Below are 24,001 nucleotides of genomic sequence, written 5' to 3'. Positions count from 1 at the left end.
TTGGATCACCTGAGGTCTGTGCTGTTGTATGAACATCAGAGGACATGTTTTATTTTCTTTATCGGCCACGTATGTGCGCACATGCAAGGAATCTGACCCCGGGTTTTCTTTGCTCTCGATGTACAGACACACAAACTGAACTTATATTAAACTAAAACAAGGACAGGTTAGACAAGGCGACATATACAGACCTGTGGACACAAATATATTTTACCAATTATTAATATATATACATTATTTAAAGAAAACACAACAATACTTGAGTGAGACAGTAATCCCCCCGTCTCTTATCATTGGTTCACACTGCAGCAGCAGCAGCAGCTGAAATAAGACAGCAGAGCAGCGATAATGTAATAAGAGAAATAATTCTCCTTTGCACGTATGGACAGCATTGGATGAGCAAAATGAGCATTTCATGGCTGCTGAATTTCATGTTTTACTTGTGTTTTTTTAGTCTGGATATTGACTGGAACTGACGTCATAAGGCAAACTGCTCGCTCAGCCAATAGAGGGTTTTATTAGAGCATCTCAGTCATCACAGTGGGGGGGGAAGCTTCAAAACATTGCAACTGTCATCGCAACCTTTAAAAAAAAAAGCTGCTTTTAGGCCGCAACAATCATGTAGAGCAGCTCACACTGAATCTGTTTCTGGTACAAATGATTCAAGAGGTCAAGAGAACAGTAACTGCAGTAACTCTTACACAAGGTTTAAACAGGCACACCCATACTGTCAGGTTTGTACAGCGAATGCACTGAAAGACACGCAGCTCACAGCCTGCTGTCCTGCTGCCTGGAAATGTGTGTGTGCGTGTGTGAGACAGAGGGCGAGGGGAGGCTGTGGTTGGAAAGTTTGCTGAGCTCTTGTCGACCACACAGTCTCAGTAAGTGAGGCCAAAGCAGAGAGACACACACCTGCAGTTCATCTATGTTTAACCCTCAGCAGCAGAGCACCAATCAGCTGCTGGCTTTCACGTTTGACCTTCTTTAAACTCTGCCTGAGAAGACTTCGGCTTGGTCGTAAGGGACGGCATCATTCAAACGCTGCAGAAACAAACTGCGGTTTCTCAGAAAGCTGCTCCAGGTAACGAGCACGGCCCCCCTTCATGCATGAGGTGACCTTTCAGAGTCACACTTCCTGACAGTCTGAGGGGCTCAAACATCAACTGCACATTTTCCAAGTGGGACCGTGTTCAGAGGTCGAGCAGACTTCATTCACAGATCACCCAATGCTCACCGCAAACCTGTTTTTGCACCTTACTGCTGCAAAATAAGTCTCATCCTGTTACTGCATGAGTCAAGGACAGATTTACACCTGCTACATGCTGCTCATGAGCTAACACTTGTCCTGTAGTTTGTTTTAACCTGCATCCAAGCCAGACAGAACAGGTTACAGTGTAGAGAGAAGGCTGCCTCAAAGGCCCCTCCAGTTGTAAACATCTCCATGTGGTGTTCTTCATGTGCTACAAGACATATCAGGGACAACATCAGCAGTCATCTCCATGGCTGGGCCTGTCTGCTTTTAAACTGCAGTGTACCAAGGACAGGCTGAACAACACGTTTTCAGATTGGCAGGTTTGTGATGTCACAAACCTAAGGAGCCAATCCCGTTAATGGACGGGGCGACGTAATGCGTATCATTATGTGTAACCTACAGCGACCACTTTAGTGATGCGCGAGCCAGCTGTAACCGTCATAACTGTTACATTTCAAGCTAGCTACGCTTCAACAAGTTGCCACTAAACGATGGCAGAGACGTGTTTTGTTTTCGGCTGTACTTTTACGCAAGGAGAAACGTAGCACAAAGTAGGCGGGGCCTATGCAGAGTCAGGACTGTTTAATGAGGGAGAAGGATTTTATGTCTTAAGACATGACTGGAGCTGCTCTTTAAGTGCATCCTTCTGCACCAATCTGGAGCTCCAAACACAACATTGCATTGCACAATTGACTTCTTTTTAAAGGGATACTTTTTTAAATTTACTTAAAGAAGGTTTTCTTCTTTTGCAGCGGAGCTCAAAATATCCGGACTTTTTGGCTCTAGTATGAGTCAAAAACACTGGATCCTACAATTCCCATCATGCAAAAGCATTTTTCATTACACCTTCTCTGCCTCATAAAAACACACTTCTTTAAAAAAATGGTGAAATGCTCCTTTTGTGTGTCACTCCAACAATCTGGAGCTCCAAAAGCTCAAACATTTTATTGCATAAATCCCTCAGCTCAGGCTTCTTAAAGGGATAGTTACGTGCATTTATTGCCTTTTTGTAATATGCATCACGTGTTTTACCCCGTCCTTTACTTTGAGCAGTTGTAACAAGTGAATTTCCCCCAATAGGGGCTCAATAAAGTCCATCTTATCTTATTCTTTAAATGACACTCTCCTAAAAGACGGTATTTTTCTTAAATGGTTGAATTGTTGCAGCAGAGGTAAAAATATCCAGACTTTTTGGCTCTAGTATGCGTTAAAACACTGGATCCTAAAATTCCCATAAATCATTTTTCATTACACCTTCTCTGCTTCATGAAAGCCCTCATCTTTAAAAGCACAAGCCTCCATCTTTCCTTGTAAACTTCCTGTGAAACGTTCTGAAACATCAAGAGTCAAACTGGTGTAATGCCCCTTTAAGGCTCCCCTGCTAATGAACCTTCCTGATCCAGAGTTGAGTGCCAGGCCACCAGTGGGAGGCTGTGATTACCTTGCGCTCTATGATCTCCGCAGCCAGCCTCTTGGCATGGCGGTAGCTCAGGTTGCCCGCTGGGACTCGAACCACCTCCCGGAACAGGCCGAGCTGGAACTGGACCAGAGCGGGCGCGGAGAGACTGGTCGGACTGGAGGGAGCCACTGCGGACATGGAGACGGATCCTGGTGCCAAGGCGGGATTAGAGCGAGGATTAAAACAGGAACAAAGGAGGGTGACTGATAAAAACTGACCAAAAAGTGAATGAGGTTTGGTGTAGAAGAAGTTCATACTGGTCTCAAAACGAGGCAGTGATTGGAGGATAAATCAATCATTGCTTGAACTTATACAGAGTTTAATCAGGATATTATGAAGCTGACAAACTGCATTTTTAAGCTTCTACTCACCAAAATAAAAGCATTAAATCTAAACATCTACAGACGCTTGATGTGTGTAATCTTACTTTCTAATCCCGGTTCATTCGAGCGCCGACCTTCTCAATCCCAGGATCGTACCTCAGCAGTGTCACAGCTGATGTGCCTGTACGATCGCGTTCTCATGAGCTCTGCTGGGTCTGGTTTCCTTTCTGAGCCGAGACAGGAAGTCACAGAGAGAGAGAGACGCTCACCTCACGGTGCAGCGTGCGGGTTGACGCCTCCAGCCCTACATTAGCTGTGAAAGCTCACACGCACACTTTGAAATGGTCAGAGGCATGAGGGATGACGTCAGGAGGAAAACCAACGAGGCAGAATCAGGTTGAAAAGTGGAGTTTTGTATTTATTGAACCTTCCATAAATGATACATCAGGTTGGCCCCTTCACAATAAGATCCATCAAATAATCAGCAGTAGATGATTACATACACAAGACCCTCATAGCAGTTATTTTTACCATCCAAGGACGCCCATAAATATTTGAACATAACTGTGACGCTTTGATCAAAACAATTACAGCATTTTATTTCACTCTCAGCTTTTATTTTGTTAAGTTCACATATTTATGGAGCTCAAACCACTTGAGAAAAACTAACCCAGGGATAAAGGAGGGGTTGATTAATACAGTGAAGCACTGACTAGTGGTTTACATCGTGGTGTGTTCAGGAACCAACAATCAAAAGGGAAAAGAGAGAACAACTACACGGCGTGTGCGACTGAAGAAGTTCCCCATCATTCCTACGCATGAAGTGACTCACAGTAAACACACATAGAAAGGTCGTATAGGTAGAATTCTGTACATTATTTGCTGCTAACGACACTTAAAGCATGTTTCCTCCCAAATCTGATCTTCCGACACTTTCTTTTTCCTTTGTTTCTTTATTACAATCCGAAACCGGCGCCACCTCGCACATTCACACGCTGATAGAAGAGTTAGCTCTCGTCAGACTCAGCAAAGCAAAGCGACGTCATCGTTCAAAAAGGGCGTAAAGGCGAAGGTGTGCACGCACCATCGTTTACAGAATGCCCTCACGACAAACCCGATCAACCCGTTTCTGGAACTCAGGCTGTCATTTTGTTTGCTTTCTTGCATCGAAAAGTTTAAGAGTAAAGTTGAGAACACCTTACAAAAGAAAGCAACAAAAAGACGGACTTCATGACAGTTCACGTAACGCAGCGACTTGCTGAGTCTGATTACGGCTTCACGTTACACGACATGTACATTCTGCGGACACTTCTCTTGGTATTGGTCATATTTTGGTGGAGTAAAACAGCAAAACAACACAAAAAAAAATCCAGTGTAAATGACCCAAAAGTACACATTCAAATGATCATCTTGCAGGACCCTTCAAAAAGTAAAAGCTCGGAGCCGAGACATTCACAGAGAACGAAGCGTCTGATTACGACTGATGACGTCCGCTTTAAATAAACGTAACACACAGGATTGTTTTGTACAAGATGGTACACATTCAAAAAAACAGTCAATGACAGGAGAGGAATCATAACGTAGCTGACGCACTGCATCAGCTGTGAGCACATAACAAAGGTAGTCACTAACATCTTTAGACGCGGGTCGATTACGCCTTAAATGTCCTGCTTAATGATTGTAAACAAACATGTTGAAACATCAGCGTCACAGCATTTGATTTTATATCATTCTGACTCGACTGTATAAAAAGATGGACGACATGACAGCTCCCTAAAAGTGAAGCCAAACCCTCTCTATCGCCCCCTGCTGACTGGCTGCAGTGTAGCTCATAAAGCCCGCCTCCTCCATGTTAACAGATGGGACATGAGTCAAACTGTAAAATCAAAATACACGCCAAATAAATGTTTCTCAAACATGGTTTCTGTTATTATAGTTAGTTCTTATCATGGTTTATTTTTAATTAGTTATTTGATGCTGTCAAAATGATGATTGACAGCTCCTGCAGCCGATCTGTTCCCGATTAGCAGAGCAGAAGAGGAACGGCGAGAGGAAACAGTTAAACAGTCATTTACGTTGCCATATCTGTGAACGTCTGCTTCAGAGCAACACAAGAAGCTGTTGTGCTGTTAAACACGCCGCCGTGCGCGGTCTTTGCTCTTTTATCAGTAAGTTAAGTGCGTGTTTTGGTGAGCGGACGTGGCTACAGCTGTTTCATCCGTAGATCTCTACTGCGCAGCTCCAAATGATGGAGCAAGATGGCAGCGCCCGAGGACATTTTGGCTTCAATTTCTTACAATGACAGCAGATGGAGACGCGTCGTCCATCTTTATATACAGTCATTGATTCTGACTCTTGACTGTAAAAGCAGGAAAGTTTTTTGTTGCCAAAGTGGGGAAACGTACCTGAACGTGATGCGTTCAATTTCACTTCCTGTCTTAGAGAGCAGGAAGTACTCAGGAGGGATTTCTGCCGCTTTTTATTTTCCGTTTGTCAGTCGAGAACATTATTTTGAAATATAAACTGTTGCCCAGAGGAGGACTCAGTGGAAGCTACCATGTACAGTTTCGTCCCGCTCAAAGTGCATCGAATCAGAGGTCCTAAATTTATCAGCATTTTTCAACGACTTCAGTGTTTCCTCGCTCCGCTCCCTCTCTTCCTCTCCCTCTCTTCCAGTTAATTTTCCTTCTGAGGCCTTTCAAACCCGATAAAGTGTAAACAAAAAGAAACAAACAGTGTGCACTATATACAAAGAATGAAATATGAAATAATTTAAAACTGTATTTACATAAAAAACAAGAAGGCAAAAAGTGAGGTTTAAATGGTTAGTGCTAACGTCTGTGTAACCCCCAAACACGGCTCCTACTCTCCGTTATACTCTGATAAAACCTAAGCGGCTCGTACCTTTTTTTTTTACCGGCTATGATATGCACTGGATGTGTGGTTAGCATCAGCTAATACTTCATGCTACAGGTGGAATATACAGACTGTAATGCTTCTCTCTGAGCTGCAACAGGAGCACGTTTAGTCTAGCTAAGTTTGAGTGTCTGCACGTGAGAGTGGATCAGAGACGGACTCGTCACGACGTGGATACGATGCTTTGCTACGAGGCGTTCAGGTGCAGACGTTCCACTTCCTAGTAAGTAGCATGCTGATTAATGTGTACCTAAATATTCTCTATTGTGGTCGAGGGCGGCGGTTTGTACAGCGAAGCAGCAGCGGCGGCCGTGTCGTACAGGATGGCGTTTAGTGACGTGATTATTCAGTGTTCTTTAAAAAATACGCTGCAGGTGCAAGTGTTTGATCTCGCTTTGAGCTTTTAGGTGTGTTTGATCAAACCAAGCTGCAAACAGCCTCTCCTCGTCGGGTCGATCTTTGTCCCTCCCCCGCCTCCCGCCTCCTGTCTCTCTCTAGCCAATCAGGGAGCTGCGTCTGGATAGGTCCACGTTGCTGGCGCTCAGTCCCCGGCAGTCCGAGAACCCGGAGTTGGCGTCCTAAAACAAAGAGCGGTAAGTGTTAAAGAGCTGCTGGAGAACACGGGCGGCGTTAGACGTGGTGACGTGCTGCATCGTACCTGTGTGGTCTCCTCGGTGCTCTTGTTGAGGAAGTTGAGGGAGCTCGCTCTCTTCATTCTGAGCACAACAAAAACAAACTATGAGCCCAAACCACAAAATAATCTGCGTTTGACTTTAAACGATTCACGATTCAAACAATTCAGTCTTCTCACCCTGGGTTACGTGGTTCTTGTGGTCCGCTCCCCTGCAGCTTCTTCACCAGCATCTCGCTGCTCCTCCTCAGGGCGTCGCGAATCTTCCCGAAGGAGCCGCTGCGGCGCAGAGACCCGTTACCGTCCTGAGGGAAGAAACAACCCGACAGACTGAGCGCCGTGTCTTTAGCTTCAGTAAAGCTACAGGCTAATGTTCGTATGAGAGTGTGTGTATGAACTGACCCCGTTCCACTCTGCAGAGTCGTCGCCCTCGTTCTCTCCCCGCTGTCCCCCCGGCCCGTTGATTCCCTCCCTGCTGTGTCGTCTGTCCCCCCCTCCGGCTCCCCCGTCCTTCAGCAGCTCCACCACCTTGCTCTGGTTAATGGCATCAATACCCTGAGAGAGAGAGAGAGAGAGAGAGAGAGAGAAAGATGTCAACACAAGGACACAAAGAAAACAAAGACTGAGTGAGAGTGATAAAGAGATTAAAAACAAAGTTACAGCTTCTTCACGCAGCAGGTGTGTGAGCTTCACGACTGATCTTTAAATCAGTTCACGCTTATAAATCACAGCAGGATGTGACATTGAACTAATGACCACGGAGCCCAGACGACTAATCTAACAGCAGTAACTCAGCAGTCTGTCTCTGTGTGTGTGTGTGTGTGTGTGTGTGTGTACCTGTTTGCGTGTCTTGCTGGCGCACTCCTCCAGTGTCTCCGCGGCCTCCAGTTTGCCCTGACGACGGTACAAAGCTCCCAGACTCTTCAGGGTGGTGTTCACGGTGGGGCTGAGAAGAAACAAAAAGTTAACCTTCATGAAACAAAGATGAGTCGAGCCAACAGGTGGTAAACTAACACTTCTTTAGTACACAGACAGGTTAAACTAATATATCCGTTTGCAGAGTCTGTTCCTTTTATGGGAGCTGGGTATCGACCAGTTTGCACTTTTACAGCCAAATTAAAAAGATAATTCTGTTACACTTTTTAAGACATATATATATAATGTTACAATGCTGGATGTTCAGACTAAACGTGGGTGAAGTTTCAAATCTGTAGGTCAAAGTATGTTGGAGTAATCAGCTCAGTCTGCAGGCTGGTTTTTTCTACACGCTGCACTTTGTGACATCACAGCGTGAGCTGGCCGATCAGAAGAAAGCAGGCCTGTAGGGGCGGGGTTTCTTAAAGGGACAGAGCTGACTTGAGTGGTTTCAGGTAGAGGCTGTATGAGGGCCTGCACAGAGCACCAGTGAGAGTTTTTTAACTGTAAATGATGCTAAGCTACTCCACAGGTATCACAGAGTGAAATATGAAGCTTGAAATTAGCATAACATCCCCCCTTTAAATGAAGGAGGAAACCAACTTAAAGCTGTTTTATCAATGTGACGTTTACTGTCAGTGTTTAGGAAAGAATTAGAGACTTCTTATATTGATGGATGGATGGATATGGAATTAATGTTGTTCCTACTGACACTGCAACATTAAGACCAGCGATGACACTAATTTCAAGTATTTCCAGGAACAGCTACTTCGTGCAACTTCTCATTGCTGTAACCAGCAACACAAAATACTCTGTTGGTATTGGATATGATTGTGTTTGATATGTTGCTTGTATGCTTTAGTTTTTCTTTTATATTTAAAAAGGTAAATCGACAATATGTCGGGTTATTTCTTAGAATAAAACGATCAAAACTAGGGATGCACGATATTATCGCCACATTATCGATATCGGCCGATATCGGCTTAAAAATTAACTATCGGATATCGGCCAACATGCCGATATCCGCCGATATAATTAACCAATAAAATAATGGGCTGCTGCATCCTTGATTAAATGCCCGACCTCGACGCAATGTCCCCGGCGCGAAGAAGACCTGCGCTGCGCAGCGTGATGATGTCACGTGTGTCTACCTGCAGCCTGAGAGAGTTAGAAGCCAAAATGTCCGTGGTGTGGAAGTTTTTCAAAGTGTCCGAAATAGAAAGCAAAACTGCTGTTTGCATTGACTGCTCAGCTTCGGTGATGCGAGGAGGAGCCAAGGCAAAGTCTTTCAACACTACAAACTTGATTAACCATCTCAAGACCCGTCACCCCGACCGTTGTAACAAATGTGATAAGAGTATCACCATTATACTGTACGCTAATTCCAATACAGAAGAGAGTTGATGGTCTCTGCAATTAGGTGTGCGGGGAAAAAATATCGGTATCGGTAATATCGGAGTTGTAAAATATCGGCATATCGGATATCGGCAAAAATTCTAATATTGTGCATCCCTAATCTAAAACTGTAGGATTTGATATGCAAACACTTACAAAAACAAAAACAAACAAAAAACAATGTTTAAAAAACGTGTTTAAACTGAATGAGTCTAATTGGTGTCCTACCTGTCCACCTTGCAGGCCTTATACCAGCTCCCGTACTCCACATACGGACCAGAGTCCTTACGGTTCCCCTGCGAGAGAGAGAGCGACAGAGCGAGATGAAAAGAAGCAGAGAGCACGTTCATAACATTAAACTATTCAAATGTCCCTGCTGTCATTGTACAGTCTGATGTCCTCCATCACTTTCATTCTGCTCTACAGTCCATGCCAGTAACAAGCTGCCTGCCGGCCAACGGCATTAAAGGAAAGGTCAAACTGAAGGACCGACCTTGCTCTCCTCCCTCTCCTCTGCGTGCATCCAGATGGGCTTGTTGTCGTCTGCAGAGAAGGACAAAGCGATCGTTTAATGCTGTTTGACATTTGGACGTCGACATAAAGAATAAGCTGCAGAGGACGTGAAACAAATGAGGAAGAGATGAGATGAATGATTAAATAAAAAGGACGGCTGATTATTTTTAACCTCTCTGTAGGTTTCATCTCATTCGGCTAAATTCCTGCATGGCTTCGTCTCGTGCTGGACATGTGACACACAAGGGTTTGATGGGCTTAACGGCAGCGGGAGGGGAACATGGACATTAAGCCGCCCCGCACGCTCGGATAGCATGAAAATAATCCTGCAGCCTGCTGAGAGTACGCAGGGTGAAGGCCGAGATCAGGGTGTGGCTGAATAACAAACCCGAGTCCCAAAACACAAACAGTCCGAGGAACTGAAAATGGGCGGAGTTTAAATGCCCGTTGCATGTCGGCTCTACTCACTGTTGACGGATCCAAACTCCTTCTCGTGCGCTCTGGTCAGGATCTCTTTGTACAGAGCCTCTGCGTCTTTGAACTTCCCCTGCTTCAGGTAGCACGTCGCCTGAGGAGAGAGCACGCCCGTTACTCGTGTGTCTTCACTGGTAAAAGCATCAACATGTCATCACAGTGACGGCACAGACGATCAGGAGACATGTAAACCCACCAGGTTATTTTTGGTCTTGGCCACGTTGGGGTCATCAGCTCCCAGTTTGGACTCGTAGATCTCCAGGGCCCGTCTGTAGTAGTACTCCACCTCGTCGTACTTGCCCTGGTTCTGACACAGCAGGGCCAGGTTGTTCAGCTGCTTGGCTACATCTGGGTGGTACTTCCCCAACACCTGGAGGCACAATCACAAGGTCAGCATCCTTAGAATGTGAACAGAACATGCTGCTCTCAGAACATGGCTTCTACCTTCTCTCTGATCTCCAGCGCTCTCTTGCACAGAGGCTCAGCCTCCTTGTATTTGCCCCTCTTGCCGTATAGAACAGCCAGGTTGTTGAGGGTGGCGGCCACGGCCGGGTGATCCTTCCCCAGAGTCTTCTCTCTGATGGCCAGCGCGTCGTTCAAGAGGTGAGCCGCTTCTTTGTACTTGTTCTGATCCCTGGAGGCCAAAACAGCACACTTAAAACCCTCTAATTTAGCACCAATAATAAGTACATATAAAACAACCTGGTCTCTGTCTCCCACCTGTACACGAGGGCCAGGATGTTGAGCATGGTGGCGACATCGGGGTGGTCGTGTCCGGACGTCTTCTCCAGGTCCTCCAGGGCTTGTTTGCAGAGCGGCACGGCCACCTCGTACCTGCCCTGCGAGGCGTACTGGATCACCAGGTTGTGCAGCGTCCTGAGGCGGGCCGGGATCTCGTAGCCTCCCTGCTGGGCGGCGACCTCTCCGCTGGGCTGCGCTGTGAGACAGAGGCGAGGATATGGGTTTGTTGCTGTCAAACAAGTGCTGCCTTTTCTTCTCCATTTATCTACACCTCTATTTTTCTGATATTCTCGTGTCCCAAAGCTAACCCATAATGCATCCTGCAACCTGTCTCTGGCTCTTCACAATACAACGCTTAATGTCAGGTCCAAGCAGGAGGAGCGAACAGATCTGGAGATCACGTTTGTCCTCAAATATGAAGCTTGTTCTTGTCACAACTTCTGCTTTCTATTCTCCTCTTTGTACCGAGCTGTTTCACACTTAGTGTGTTGACTCGTAGGGTTTCTCTTTACACTCTCAACCCTACTTCCTGTTTAACTCCGCTCTGGTTTTAGCAGTTTAACCCTCCTCCTGTGCCCCTGATCATTCTGCTTACTTTCCTCTGTCTTCAAGGGTTTCCTTCTGGCTCTGTTGGCTTCTTGTAATCATCTCTCAGAGCACATCTGCTTCCTGTCTGAGGACGAGCAATTGTGGCTGATGTCATACCTGGTCCCTGGTCGTCATCGTTGGGGAACAAGTCATCCAGACTGTCCTTTGAAGTGTCCCCTCCGCTCCCTCCTCCGCCTCCTCCCGAGCTCTGGCTCTTCTCCTCCGAGGGCGAGACGTCGTCGTCGAACTTCTTGATCTGGTTCATGAACTCCAGGTGCTTCTTCTCCTCCTCCAGCTGGGCGACGCTCTGCTCGCTGCGCTGCAGTTTGTGCTGCGTCCCCGCCAGCTCGTCGCGCAGCCACTGGTTCTCCTGGCAGAGCCGACGCACCTGCGCGCGCAGCTTCTGCTTCTCCGACTCGACGGCGCTCAGGTGGCTCGACAGGGCGATGATCACCTGAGGGAAATGGAAACAAGCTTATTTATGACAAATTCTTTTTAATAATCTATATAACATAAATAAGTATTTAGTCTCCAACCTGTGCCTCTCCCAGGCCCAGCTCGATGGCCTCCAGGCTCTTGCGGAGGAGCCCGGATTTCTCCTGGGCGGCGGGCGGCTGCGTGCAGTCCAGCAGAGAGTTGAGGAGCTGGGCGTGTTCGCCGCGCAGCGTCTCCAGGCCCTGCATGACGGCCTTCGTGTTGAGCACGATCTCATCCTGGCTCAGTCGCTCGAGGGCTTCTTCGCGTGGATACACCATGGTGGACATTGCCTGCTTTCATACACACTGCGGGAGAGATGGAGAGAAACACAAGAGTGAATCTATTTGCTTTGAGCGGGATGGGAGGCGTTTTAGCTGAGCGTGCATCGTATTTGACCTTCTCACAGTCCTTTATCTGCCGGTCAGTGAGGTCAAGGGGAGGTGGATGAGACACAAAGAGAGGACAGACGAGATAAGAGAGGGAGCGCCGAGGAAAATGGAAATAGGATACATTAAAGATGAGGAGGGAGAAGCTCGAGATGGATGAAAAGAAGGTCAAAAGGAAGGAAGTCTTTCTCACAGTTTTCATTATGACAGTCAAAAATTGAGAAGGGGCCACATGAGATCTGCCCTGTAAGCACACTTTAGTACAGCATGTTCCCTCAAGAAAGGAAGATCGCAGTAAAAATAACCTTAAAGAAGATTTAAAGAGAGATATAGCACATTTAAATTGAATCTAAATAGATAGTAAGATGATGCTGCATGAAGCTCTGCCTCAGATCTCCACTTAGCGTGTGTGTGTGTGTGTGTGTGTGTGTGTGTGTGTGTGTGTGTGAGAAAGAGTGGTGTATGTCCAGGTAAAACCCATTCAGATTACAAGAGGATCCCTCTGAGCTTGAAACTGACGCAGCAAGCTTTCACTGATCAGTTCAGCCAATTAAAACGAGACGGATCTGTTGTTTCCAAGGAGACGCTAAATCAGAGTCAGGTGACGATGACAAATCAAACGTCACAGGAAGTTCTACCGTCTATTTTAGGTTAATAACATTGATAGATTACGGATGTAAGCTGCCAAACAAACCTGAACAACAACTGCCGGATCACGGTATCTATAATTCACCACCTTAATATTGATCAGATGCTAGGTCACACAATTAAATTAAACGTGCCAGGAAATATTGGATAATTGTATTTATAATTTAGTCTTTAAAAGAGAGTCGAATCTAAAACTCAAAGATTTATCATTTAGAATTATAAAAACAACATTTTCAATAAACTGGCAACTTGTTTAAGCCCTACGTGCGATGTATTGCGATGTACCAGACATCTTGCCCTGTAAACGCTCACTTTCTCACTGAGCATGCGCGCTGTGTCTCCAAATATTGACGGCTGTAAATGTAACCATTACAGCAGCAGCAGGACAGAGGAGCCATTTGTGCAACATCGTGACTTTCACTGCTCTCCTGCTTTGATGGAGGAGGCGCACCTGTTCTCCCCTCCTCCCCCCTGTCTCTCTCTCTCTGTGTCCGTCTCGCTCTCTCCCTCCCCCTCCTCCTCCCCCCTCCCATCCGCCTCACACACTGACTGCAATGCACCAATATTCACTCTTCCCCTTTAAGTCAACGCTTTGCAAACGCAGAAAAAAAGAAGCTGTTAAACGTCAAAGGGTGGCATCACAAAATTATCGTCGTTACATTATGGTGCATTTTCATCTGGCTATTTTTAGACACAAATAAATAAATAAGCCGGTGGATGGAGAGATGGATGGATGGATGAGGCCTGTGCCCGGGAAGGGCGGAAGGGTTTGGCTTGGCGGCAGATCAATCAAGGTGACCGGTAATAGAGAGCACGGTACAGAGAGGACAAAGCTATAACACACCAGTGATTCAATAATGCAAATTCAATGTAGACACGTTGAAATGTCAGCGTCCGACATGTTTGTAAACAGTGCAGGCCCGACCACCAAGAGGTGACACAATACACACTGATGCTCAACATACTATGCGACTGTACACTGTGTACCATAAGCACAGATAAGAATATAATAACAACATCTTAAAAGGTGCTGTTTCAAACGTGAAATCACTTGCGCGTGCTCCTGCAGATGACACATTTACGGACCTCGCCAAGGCTGTTACGTTTGATTTGACAGCCTGCTTAGAAAAACATCTATCTAAATAATCTATTTCCTCTACATAAATGCGACTTAATGCTCGTTTTAATATTATTTATCAGAAATATTACCTTCATCGAAGACAAATGCGATGCTTTCTGTCCTTCGGAACAAAGCAGCAGGACAGTGTTGTGATGCTCCAGACAGAACAGCGTCAAGTCTACCAATACAAAACGTACGGCTTCCGGATGTGTTTTTCAAAATAAAACGACGCAAAGTAGGTCGACTTCAAAACATGTCAACTTACGTATTCCCAAAGGAGGAACTTGTGCTTTAAATTGAACAAACGTTTTTTGCTTTTCCCCCTAAACCGCATTGAGCAACGCAGTGAATGATAACACCGGTTAGCTTGTACCAATGTATCAATGCCAACCGTTAAAAACCGTTAGCTCTACTTTGAAGGACGCTGCCTGCTGGCCGTTACACTTCCTGTTCTGTCCCTTTCACGCATCTCATGTTATATGGCAAACACACGGCACAGACCGAAATAGCTACCACAGCACTCAGTTTAATTTAATACGATTACAATCACAGGTAAGTTCTGCAACTGAGCTTCCGGCCGCCTTGGCGAGCTTCTGACGGTAGCTAACGTCTCCTCAAACTTACCCAAAGTATCTCTTGGCGACGGAGGAGGACAACAGGAAAGCTTTCAGATGTGTCCACGGTGTTGTTATTGACTGGTCATCCTCACAAAACTATCATTCAGTAATAAAAGTGACTTTATCATAGATGTGCTTCAGATGTGACAGCTAAGGAGGCAAAAAAAATGGCTGTTCTCCCAGAATCCTCAACCAAAGATTAAGTCAAAGTACAAGATGTTTCACGCATGTCATTTTCCATGCGGGGCGGGAATTTACCATGCGCATGCGTGTAGTCCAAGTGCCGCTCCCAGCTAGCATCTGGCCCACTAGCATCCTCTGTTAATCACTGATTTCTCATAGAGGCTTCTTAGTATTTCATCATTCTTGTTTTAAAAACTTAAACAGTTTCGTTGAAGCAGAGCTCTGCCTATATTCTAAGCCAAACTGACTGCACTGGACGTTCCTCCCGCGAGAATTCAGTGAGCTATCAAAGATAAAATGAACATGTTGCTATGATTAAACACCTTAAAGTTTTCAGAATCAGAAACACTTTAATTCCCGGGGGGAAATTCGGGCGTTGCTCTGACACAGAAAGCATAGAGATATATATGCCATAAAATAGAAGTAAGAAAAATGTCAAATATGTGCATTATATATACAATGACTAAGAGATAAAGATGAATTACTGAGAAGTTTTGACAGCATGCTAACGGATAAGAGTTAGTGGTTTGTGGTAAACAGCGTTTAGCTTACTTTTAACTACAGAACAGGAGGTGAAACTTACTCCTTATAAAAAGTAAGTGTAAATAAAAGAACTAATAATAGCCTTATTAATAATTTAATTTTCACAGGATGTTAGTGGACGGAAAGCCTCTTGCTTTGCTTATACTCTTTGAGTTGTGATGTCAGCAGAGGCCCCATCCAAAGAGGGCAGCAGGGCAGTGAGAGACTCTCTTTCTGCTTTTGACCTTCCATTTTAATAGTTATTATTTGTTAATTATACTGAAAATATCTCCCTATATGGTGTATTCCCCATGTTTGAAAAAAAGTACATTTTGACTTGCATGATTTTTTATTTATTTTCATTTTATCTTTATTTGGAAAATAGTAGTCTGGTAGTCTGGTACTATTTGTTGCAATCTTACCCCTTTTAACTAACACATTTAAGCTACAAACACACAACATAAAAATCTGTTACTTCAGAAATAAGAGGCCGAACTACAAATCAGGAATATTTTTATTTTAAAAAACAAATGAGACAATAAAGACTTCCACTTTTCATCCCACATCTGTTTCGATTGACAAACATAATCATGAAAAAGCAGTACTACAAAACATGTTGAAATTAAGAAAAAAACAAAAACTGGAATACAATATAACAAGTACTATCTGATATGTACAAGCGTTATAGTTTATTATTATTGTTATAGGCAAAAGGCAAAAAAGCTGAAGACTGCTGCTGAAGGAAACGATGGCATGTGCAAAATACTCTCCACAAGTCCACAAGCTTAGGACGCCCTGCTCGTCAGGCGGAAATCTACTGCTTTCATAGGCAAATCCCGTTCCCATGAGGACGGACAGCAAATGTACAAGCTGTGAGGGAATGGGGACGGTGTCATTTAAGATGGTTTCAGACAGCTAAGCTTGTGGAAGCCTGGTGAAGAAGACTCTCTCATCATCAAAGGGACATTTATCTGAGGACGGTGGAGAGAGAAGACACTGCTGATCACTGACGGAGATTATTGATGGACCAAACAGTTACTAATCTCTAACCACGACTAGTCAAGGACAGAGGAACCACCGGCACAAACACAGGGCGACACAGGTACAGAGTACAGGTAAAAACACACAGGAACAAGTTCAAGACTTAGAGAACAACCAGAGACCGTAGAAAAACATGTAAACGGTAAGAATGAGGGGCAAGATGGCGGCCATAAAAAAGCATTCACTTCCTCCAAACATTGAAATGATGACTTAAGAACAAGGATCACTTGAACTCTGAATCTCTTTCAATAGAATCAAAATTTCTTCACATTGTAGTTTTGGCAGTGATTTTTAAAGCCTCCCCATCAGTAGAATTAAGCCTCCCCCATTTTTAGAGGCTGCGAGCGAAAGAGGCGTCAATAAACCACGACTTTATACAATTTAGGACAAGTTTAGATTCACATCTTTGCAATTATTATCAGGCTAACAACACTACAAGGCAAAGAGCTTTTTGAGTTAGTAGAGGTTGTCTCTGACAGCAGACACAAGATCACCCGTGGTCACAGTTCAAGCAAAATATCAAGCATTTCATTCCAAAATGTTGGCGTCCTGTGGTAATAAAGCTTGATATGAAGATACCAAACAAATAAGAAGTTATTACAATGCATGACGTACATTAAGTTTTGGGTTGCCACTTGATTTAGGTTCAATCATCTACATTACATACTGCAGTCCCCTTTTTGGCCACTAGGGGCAACTGTGAACACAATGGCATATAATCATTATAATGTTATTCTAGGAGCACAATGTAGCAAAGGATGTCTCTTTACACATCTATAAGTAAGTGTAGTCTTGCTTCTGGCACCCTGAGGTCCATCGTTTACTCTTTTAGCTCTGTTTTTGGTCTCCACCAGCTCCTGAGAAAAATGTCTGGCTTTTTAGCTGCAAGTTGCCAACATTGTCTGAAGTGTATATAAAGTTTTTGACAGCAGAAAATCAGGCAGATGAGTTAAAACAGGTAACGTCGAGGCCTGTAAACCAAAACAATGAGCTAAAAGACACCAAAACGATCCGTAAACCGAAAGGTAACTACAGAGTTAGGTGGACGCCTTTCATATTACATTAAGTAATGTGACCCAGTGTTAATACATATATAATCTTTGATCATAGCCGCTTACAATAAAAAAGGTAAGAATATATTGTAAGCAAACCAAAGGGATACTATGCTGAAATTTGCCTCACAACCTGGCAACCCAAAAGTTAATTCCATTCATGCACAAAAGCAGAACCTTTTTTTTTACATTAAGGAAGTCATAAGTGGCAAATTATAAACCCTTAATCAGTAGTATGGGTTATTTTCAAGTGGTATCAAGATGAGTTTAGTTTTTCGTCAACTTCTTTGCCAAATAAACGTTTTTCCAATGTAGTTAATTTTGGAATGAAATGATCAAACCACAGTACATCAACTCTCACTGATACTCAGGAATAAAGAAGTCAGTCAGTCTGTCTGTAAAGCCCTTATCTGGTTTTCAGCAACACGTGAAGAAGGACCACAGCTTTCGAGAAGGGCGCGTTCAAGACGTTTGTTTTACGTTGTTTACACAGGAAACTCGCTGTCGGTCAACTGTTCTCGCTGACTTTAAAACGACCTCTCCGGACAGGTGGAACATTTCTTAAATCTGACATGAGCTGTCAAAAGTTGCACAGAAAGTGTAAACTAAATTTAATACATTCAAATATTTGGAAGTACATAAAATCCATCTGACTGAGTGTTTGTTCGGCGGTGACAGTTAACAAACGAGCGAGCTCCGAAAGCCTTCAGGTGTCGTCCAACAGAGAGATGAGGCGAGTTTGAGACGAGCTGCTGACATCACGACTGTAACACTGAAATATCGTCACGTCCGGATCTATTTTCAAACAAAGCGTTTAAATGAAGACGTTGGCATCAACACTGTTAAAAGAAACTAATACTGTACTGCAGACGGAGAGTGTTACGATGTAGACGACACAAGCTGTCAGATTAGCACAAATTTCAATCAGATTATTTCTTAAAACTTTAATTTTTAAGATTTGTTCTTTTTTCTACAGAAGATCATCAGTGACAATTATGATTGATTTAAATTTTTAAACTTTTAAACTCAGAACTAAAATCAATTTTTCACCTGTGGCCTTAATAAATTCCAATCACATTATTTCACTAGAATTAAATTTAAGATTTGTTTCTACGGAAGGTCATTATGGCCAAAATTGAAAATGTGTTTTACTTCTAAACTTAAAGCTGGAATTCTGAGTTTAAAATCAAAAATGTTCTTAATTCTGACTTTATTCTCAGAAACGTAAAACTCAGAATTTAAATTGTTCAGGTGAAATTTTCTGTAGTTTCCAAAGTATTTAGTAGTTTAAAAGAATCTGCGTTTTCTTTGTGCCAGGCTACATCGTAAACAAGACGCCTCCTGCAGCTTTTACAGCCCTAATCTGACAGTGACATTGACAATGAACGCATCATCAACACACACTCATACACACACACACACACACACACACACACCAATTGCATGCCCCCTGTGTCACATGGTAGCAAAAAGTATTCCTCCTATTTAGTGATATTGTTATAAAGTTTCTGACCACATACATAAATTTCACCACATACACACACGTGTTACCGATTACTGTACACTCACTGATCACCTCACGACAGCCTAGAGAAGCATGTGGCAGACCTGTGCCTAAAGAACTCACGTAAAAACCTAATATCTTTTCTTTTCCTTACATATTTTTTTAAGGAGACGTTGAAACGAAATGCTTAAAATGTGCTGCCAATAAAGACAGGATATTTAAGGGGACAATTAGCAAACAACATTGTGCTTTATTGCAGTGTTTAACTCCCATATTTGCCTCATAGTTCCTCACGGAAAAGATGAGTTTAAGCAGTTTATTCCACAACTGTTTAAAAATGCATTTTGTTTTCTAAGTTGTCCTGCTGAACATTTATTCAGCTCTGTTTTTTAATCTATTATTCACCGGCTGTACTCTCTGCAAACACCCACATGTGTATTCATAAGTGCATAGCAAATAAAAGGCTAAAAGAAAACTGCACGTTAAAGTCGCCCCTGCCCTGAAATCCTGGATCTGTCTCACAAAAACGCACACTACGCATCACAAAAACAGCTTTAAAGGGAAGTTTTTTTTACTATTTTTCACTGCACGATTAAAAAAAGAGACACTTCCCATTTATAGATATTTTTTCTTTTTTTTTTGTTGAAAGGAAACATTTGGCATTAGACATCCAAATGACTTCTTTTGGTACAGAGAAATTAAATCATATGGAAGCCCTTGAAATAAAATACAATTGAGCGTGTTTTGAAGGGCGTCTGTGCTGATGTATCTGGAGGTGAAATCCACATGCAGGTCTTTTATTTGCTGCAGTTTGTGAGCAGAACAGACTTTTCTTTGTGTTTTTCTCATGCAAAACTGAAGCCATGTTTTTACACTTTTTTTATTTTGAGTAACGGTTTTCCGGCACGAGTGGTGTATGTGTTAGTTGGGAGCATGCACGTGTGGATCAGGTCTTGAGGTGAGCAGAGGGACCTTGTCTTAGACTGAGGGTGGGGACGTTAAGGGCTTGAAATCGGTGAGTTGTTGCATGCTGTTGCATTCCATGGAACGGAAACGTAAATGGCAGTTAGCTAATAAACTTTGTGCTGTAAGCCCCTTTTAAAACACACACACACACACACACACACACACACACACACATACTGTACATTCACGTGTGCATGCGCTCGTCACACACACACAAAAAGGGGCGTTAAAGTGACTAGTAACAGCGCTCCTCCTCCTTCTCCTCCTCGTCCCTCCCAAAAGAGAAACCAGACGACTGCAGCAAACTGAAACTAAAGAAAGGAAATAGTCCTTCGCTCGACGTCTTCTCTCAGCTCTGGAGGTGCTGACAGTCGGGGTCAGAGGAGTCGGCGGGTGCTCGCCCCTAAGAGGGGGGCTTGCTGTAGCCGAAAAGTCCGACAGGTAAGTATTTGACGTGAGTGGGCCACTGGGCGGCCAGCTGGAAGAACTTCACATCGTTCCACTCCACGCCGTCTATGGACACTGCAGGGAGACACAAAAAACTGTGAACAACAGAACAACAAGGGAGGGAAACAACACAGAAAGGTAAGGAAGGTTGTGAAGCCTTCGTGTTACCTTTCAGGATGGTCTGCTGCTGCTTGGCGGAGCAGATGAGGCGGCTGATGCCTTCGATGACCTGACTCTTCGAGTCCACGTCCTTCTCCTTCGGCTTCTTTCCTAAGAAGATGGTGGGAACTGAAGAGAGGGACAGAGAGAGAGAGATCATCAGGGGGTAAAACGGCACAGTCCACAGCATACAAGAGATGTTAAAGATTTTTAGACCAGAGAGTCCAGATTCACTTTGATATGGTTCAGTTTGCAAGTATTGAATGAGTAAGAGGGAAATAATGTCTTTGATGAGTCATGTGGAGGCTCTGACAGATGATTAAACTCATGTCATGTAGAGGGGAAGCCCGCGGTCACACTGGTCAGCCTGTGCAGAGATAAAACATGTATAAATCCTCATCTCACCTTTCTTGTTCTTCTCCTTGGTGACCACCGTCATGGCCATGGTGCTGACCTGGGCCTGCGGTTCGCTGCTGCCCCCTCCTGGTAGCCTGCTGACCTGCAGCGAGCGGAAGGCGCTCTTCAGCGTGTTCTTGCAGCTCGTGTCGCGACGCTCGCCCTCCCGCCGCTTCTCAGCCAGCGAGGCGAGCCAGTAGTCCACCTGCAGGCCGATGGCGTCCACGCCGTGAGACATGCTGGGACTCCTGAGGACGGAAAGTCAATCAACTTATATTAAAACAAAATAAAACTTTAGAATTGAGAATTCCAGATACCATATTCTCAGAGTATTTTAATTTCCTTCAGCCTCTGCAGCTTCTGCTCTGCCAAACTTAATTTAAATTCAGCTCTGAAAAAAGTGGGACATCGTGTTCAATACGTGCAGCAAATGCACTCTGCAGAGGGTGAAATAGAAATATTAGATCAGGCTCAGCTGCAGTCTGTCGGCTCTGCAGAGCAACAGCAGGCAGAGAGAAAAACACGACTGAAGAATCAAAGAGTCCTGAAGCGAAAATGTTCAGTCCTCAAAACGTTGATGTATTTGGTACTCAAGTTTTGGTACGAGTAATAGTGAATAGTATAATTATTACCTATCTTATTTTAAAATACAAATACACTGAAGTTCAAAGGGAGGAAGAGGAGATCATTAATGAGGATAAATGTGAGTTCCCTTCAGATCTGTATATACGGTCGAGTTACTGTTGTTATTTCCACATCATGTGAGATTTTGAGGTTTTACTCGGCCACATTTTAGACGAGAATATTGTAAAAAACTAGAGTTCAACATGCCAAACAACACAAAGCATAATCTGTAGTTAACTGTACCAAACACGGGGTAATACAGTCCACCTATAACATAAAGACACAGCTGACAAAGAGGGGCAAATAAATCATTTAAAGCCCTTCCAATTAATTATTCAGAGCTCACTTTTTAAACTGGTTAACGCTGATTATATCGGCTGTTTTGAAGGTTAATTAGATATTTTTCCTGTTACAGTTTGTCGAGACTTGGGGGCGCTACAGGACACCGAATGGAGAAGACGTCCTCCTCCACACCTAAATCTAAAAATATAATTACAAGCTAAAACACGATTTCAGAAGGAGTCACCGTCACTATAATGGCACCACCTAAACCATCGAAATTTCAGGAGGTCAATGAAAAGGACGCCGATAGTCACATCAAAACTTCTGCTAAGCTAAACGGACATGACATAGCTAACATGGCTACTGCTAGCCCATCAAAGTCAGAGCAATCCAGAACCTGAAGGACTTGCTCTCTGAAAGACTCACTGGGTTGGAGGCTCCCTTTACCCTCAACACAACCCGAATCCACGACCTGGAGAGTACCCAAAGTGACCCGTGTCCCAAGCTAGGGGCTGCGGCTTGCAAAGGCCGTATTTGAAGGGTGATTGCGTCACAGCGGCGCGGCGAAGGCCGTAGCAGTTTGAAGGCTCCTTCAGATGCAGCCGACAGATGTCTCCTCTTTTTCGATAAAGGATCCATCAGGTGCATCCTTCCTTCCTCAATGTATCGGCCGAGGAATACACTTCAAATGTAACAGCTTTTGGCTTCAACTCAATCGAATAGCTGCGTTAGTTATGATAGCTAGTTAGCTTGCTAGCTAACTGTTACTAGGCGACAGGAGCGGTGTTTGGTGACGCAAGGGTAAGGGTGGGAACAGCTGGTGACGCAAACAGGAAATCCACCGTAGACCGTAGACTGATAGCTACGCTAAGCTAGCCTGGGCAACTTTCCTTATGTCTTAAAAGTGGAGAGGGCACACCGCTTTGACACACTTTCAGTTACGCGGCTGTGTATAATGATCGCCAAAATACACCACGCCCCCGAAAAGGAGAAAATAATAAAGCTATGCCGACGCGGTCCAATCTGAGGAGTTATTTTTCCTCCTCAGGTCAAAGGTTAGAGGGTGAGGACATAAACGATGTTAAATGAAGTGCAGGGAATAATAACGCGGCTTCGTCTCACCCTTGTACTGTCAGGACGCTGCCCATGGAGGGGGAGGAGGGGGGCGTGGCCGCCTCTTTAATCATCCCCGTGGGCGAGCCGTGGGAGGGGGGAGACGTGGAGGGGACGGCCAAGCTCACGGCCACGCCTTCTTCTGTGTCTCCTTGGAAACCACCAAACAAAAACGATCACACAGTTAAAGCAAATTAAATGTTTATTGTTTGAAACTGTAAACACTCACCTGTTGGAGACTGACCGGACTCGATGAGGCCGACCTTCACCACCTGGAAAACAACGAGTGATGTCATCAGCAACGTATCAATACATCAGCGCTTATCTAGATTTACAGAAGGGAAATCTTACCCCTATGAAAGGAATAAACTTCTGGTAGGAGTCTTCATCCCGCCTGTGAAATAAGGAGCAAAATATGAGAGGAAAATAAGAGACAGACAGTTTGTAGGCGTTCTGTCGTCTGCACTCACGTCCTGTGTTTGCAGGTGAGCATAGCCTCAGCGATGGGCAGCTGGTGCGTGACGGTGGCTCCGCTGATGTACTGCGCGATTCTTCCCGCTACGTCCAACTGATCTGGAGGTGACGGGGAAGAAAAGACACGGTTAACTTCAAGGACTTCAGGGACAAATGTTTGTGTTAGCGCTTAGCAAGGGGCGGTACCCGTCTGTGGCGGCTCGGAGCGGCCGAACACGTCTCTCCACGCTCCGTCCAGGAAGGAGGAGCTGTAGCGGTTGTCAAGGGCGCCGAGGTGCTTTGCAACAGGATGAGAGCCTGAAGGAGAGGGAACACGAATAAAAAAGGGAACTTGTCCTACTTAAAAATAAAGTCTGTAATTGTAGCAGAAAAATTGGACCAATCGGTGACGAGATACATTTCTCCTTGGGCTTTAACTGTTGCTGCAGGATGACTCAGCAACAATAAAAGCTCCTTAGCATCACTCAGAGTCTCTCACCCAGAGGCACGACCAGGAAGCGCATGTGGTTGAGCCAGTCGGACGTCTTGTTGGCGAGCTGCGTGACGAAGAACTGCAGGATGGCTCCCAGGTAACTCTGGCTGCCAACCGCCGCCACTTTCACAGCGCGGGGCATGGACGAGTTACAGTTACAGCTACAGGGGGAGGGAGAGAGAGAGAGGTTATCAGAGCTGTGTGGAGGTGGATCATCCATCAATGCCTGTGAAAGGAAAGGCTGCAGGAAACAGAGGAGACAAGATGACAAACGACAAAGAAACTTGACCTTTAAGGCGTCACAATAACTC

General features: G+C 44.5%; 2 protein-coding genes across 5 annotated transcripts in view; both read right to left on the bottom strand.

The window, feature by feature from the left end:
* Positions 1-5,412: 5,412 nt before the first annotated feature.
* Positions 5,413-14,585, bottom strand: klc2 (kinesin light chain 2). Of its 2 annotated transcripts, none has more exons than XM_069672275.1 (14): positions 14,463-14,585; positions 11,744-11,989; positions 11,325-11,661; positions 10,599-10,815; positions 10,323-10,512; positions 10,075-10,248; positions 9,873-9,972; positions 9,385-9,434; positions 9,120-9,187; positions 7,419-7,527; positions 6,984-7,136; positions 6,762-6,886; positions 6,609-6,666; positions 5,413-6,528 (listed from the first exon to the last, which is right to left on the bottom strand). In XM_069672275.1, exons 2-14 carry the CDS (start codon positions 11,969-11,971, stop codon positions 6,445-6,447), a joined length of 1,893 nt encoding a protein of 630 aa, XP_069528376.1. In that variant the 5' UTR covers positions 11,972-11,989; positions 14,463-14,585; the 3' UTR covers positions 5,413-6,444. The 2 variants fall into 2 exon arrangements, with proteins under 2 accessions (XP_069528376.1, XP_069528375.1); XM_069672274.1 differs by lacking the exon at positions 14,463-14,585 and adding an exon at positions 13,928-13,999.
* A 1,071-nt stretch (positions 14,586-15,656) lies between these two features.
* Positions 15,657-24,001, bottom strand: part of LOC138600426 (phosphofurin acidic cluster sorting protein 1-like) — a 72,484-nt gene continuing 64,139 nt past the window's right edge. Inside the window, exons 16-24 of one of the 3 annotated variants that reach the window (XM_069671848.1) lie at positions 23,697-23,851; positions 23,405-23,515; positions 23,215-23,317; positions 23,096-23,138; positions 22,974-23,016; positions 22,754-22,895; positions 20,735-20,973; positions 20,339-20,458; positions 15,657-20,245 (exon numbers count right to left, since the gene is read on the bottom strand). In XM_069671848.1, the coding sequence (XP_069527949.1) occupies positions 20,127-20,245; positions 20,339-20,458; positions 20,735-20,973; positions 22,754-22,895; positions 22,974-23,016; positions 23,096-23,138; positions 23,215-23,317; positions 23,405-23,515; positions 23,697-23,851 (1,075 nt within the window). In that variant the 3' untranslated portion in view covers positions 15,657-20,126. Of the gene's footprint in view, positions 20,246-20,338; positions 20,459-20,734; positions 20,974-22,753; positions 22,896-22,973; positions 23,017-23,095; positions 23,139-23,214; positions 23,318-23,404; positions 23,516-23,696; positions 23,852-24,001 lie in introns of those variants that run through there. The other 2 variants (XM_069671849.1, XM_069671850.1) reach the window with 2 other exon arrangements.

The sequence above is a fragment of the Semicossyphus pulcher genome, unplaced genomic scaffold, assembly GCF_022749685.1.
Source record: "Semicossyphus pulcher isolate SPU_LCO1_2020_fin unplaced genomic scaffold, fSemPul1.0.p SCAF_21, whole genome shotgun sequence".
Lineage (NCBI taxonomy): Eukaryota > Metazoa > Chordata > Actinopteri > Labriformes > Labridae > Semicossyphus > Semicossyphus pulcher.
This window is presented reverse-complemented; position numbering and strand designations above follow the sequence as displayed.

What these genes read in the sequence shown, in the direction of transcription:
- klc2 (XM_069672275.1), bottom strand. Translation starts at nt 11,971, where the DNA reads ATGTCCACCATGGTGTATCCACGCGAAGAAGCCCTCGAGCGACTGAGC. An exon ending in CGATGACGACCAGGGACCAG is followed by an intron (nt 10,816 to 11,324) that starts GTATGACATCAG and finishes TCTGTCTCACAG; the next exon opens with CGCAGCCCAGCGGAGAGGTC. An exon ending in CCAGCAAGACACGCAAACAG is followed by an intron (nt 7,137 to 7,418) that starts GTACACACACAC and finishes TCTCTCTCTCAG; the next exon opens with GGTATTGATGCCATTAACCA.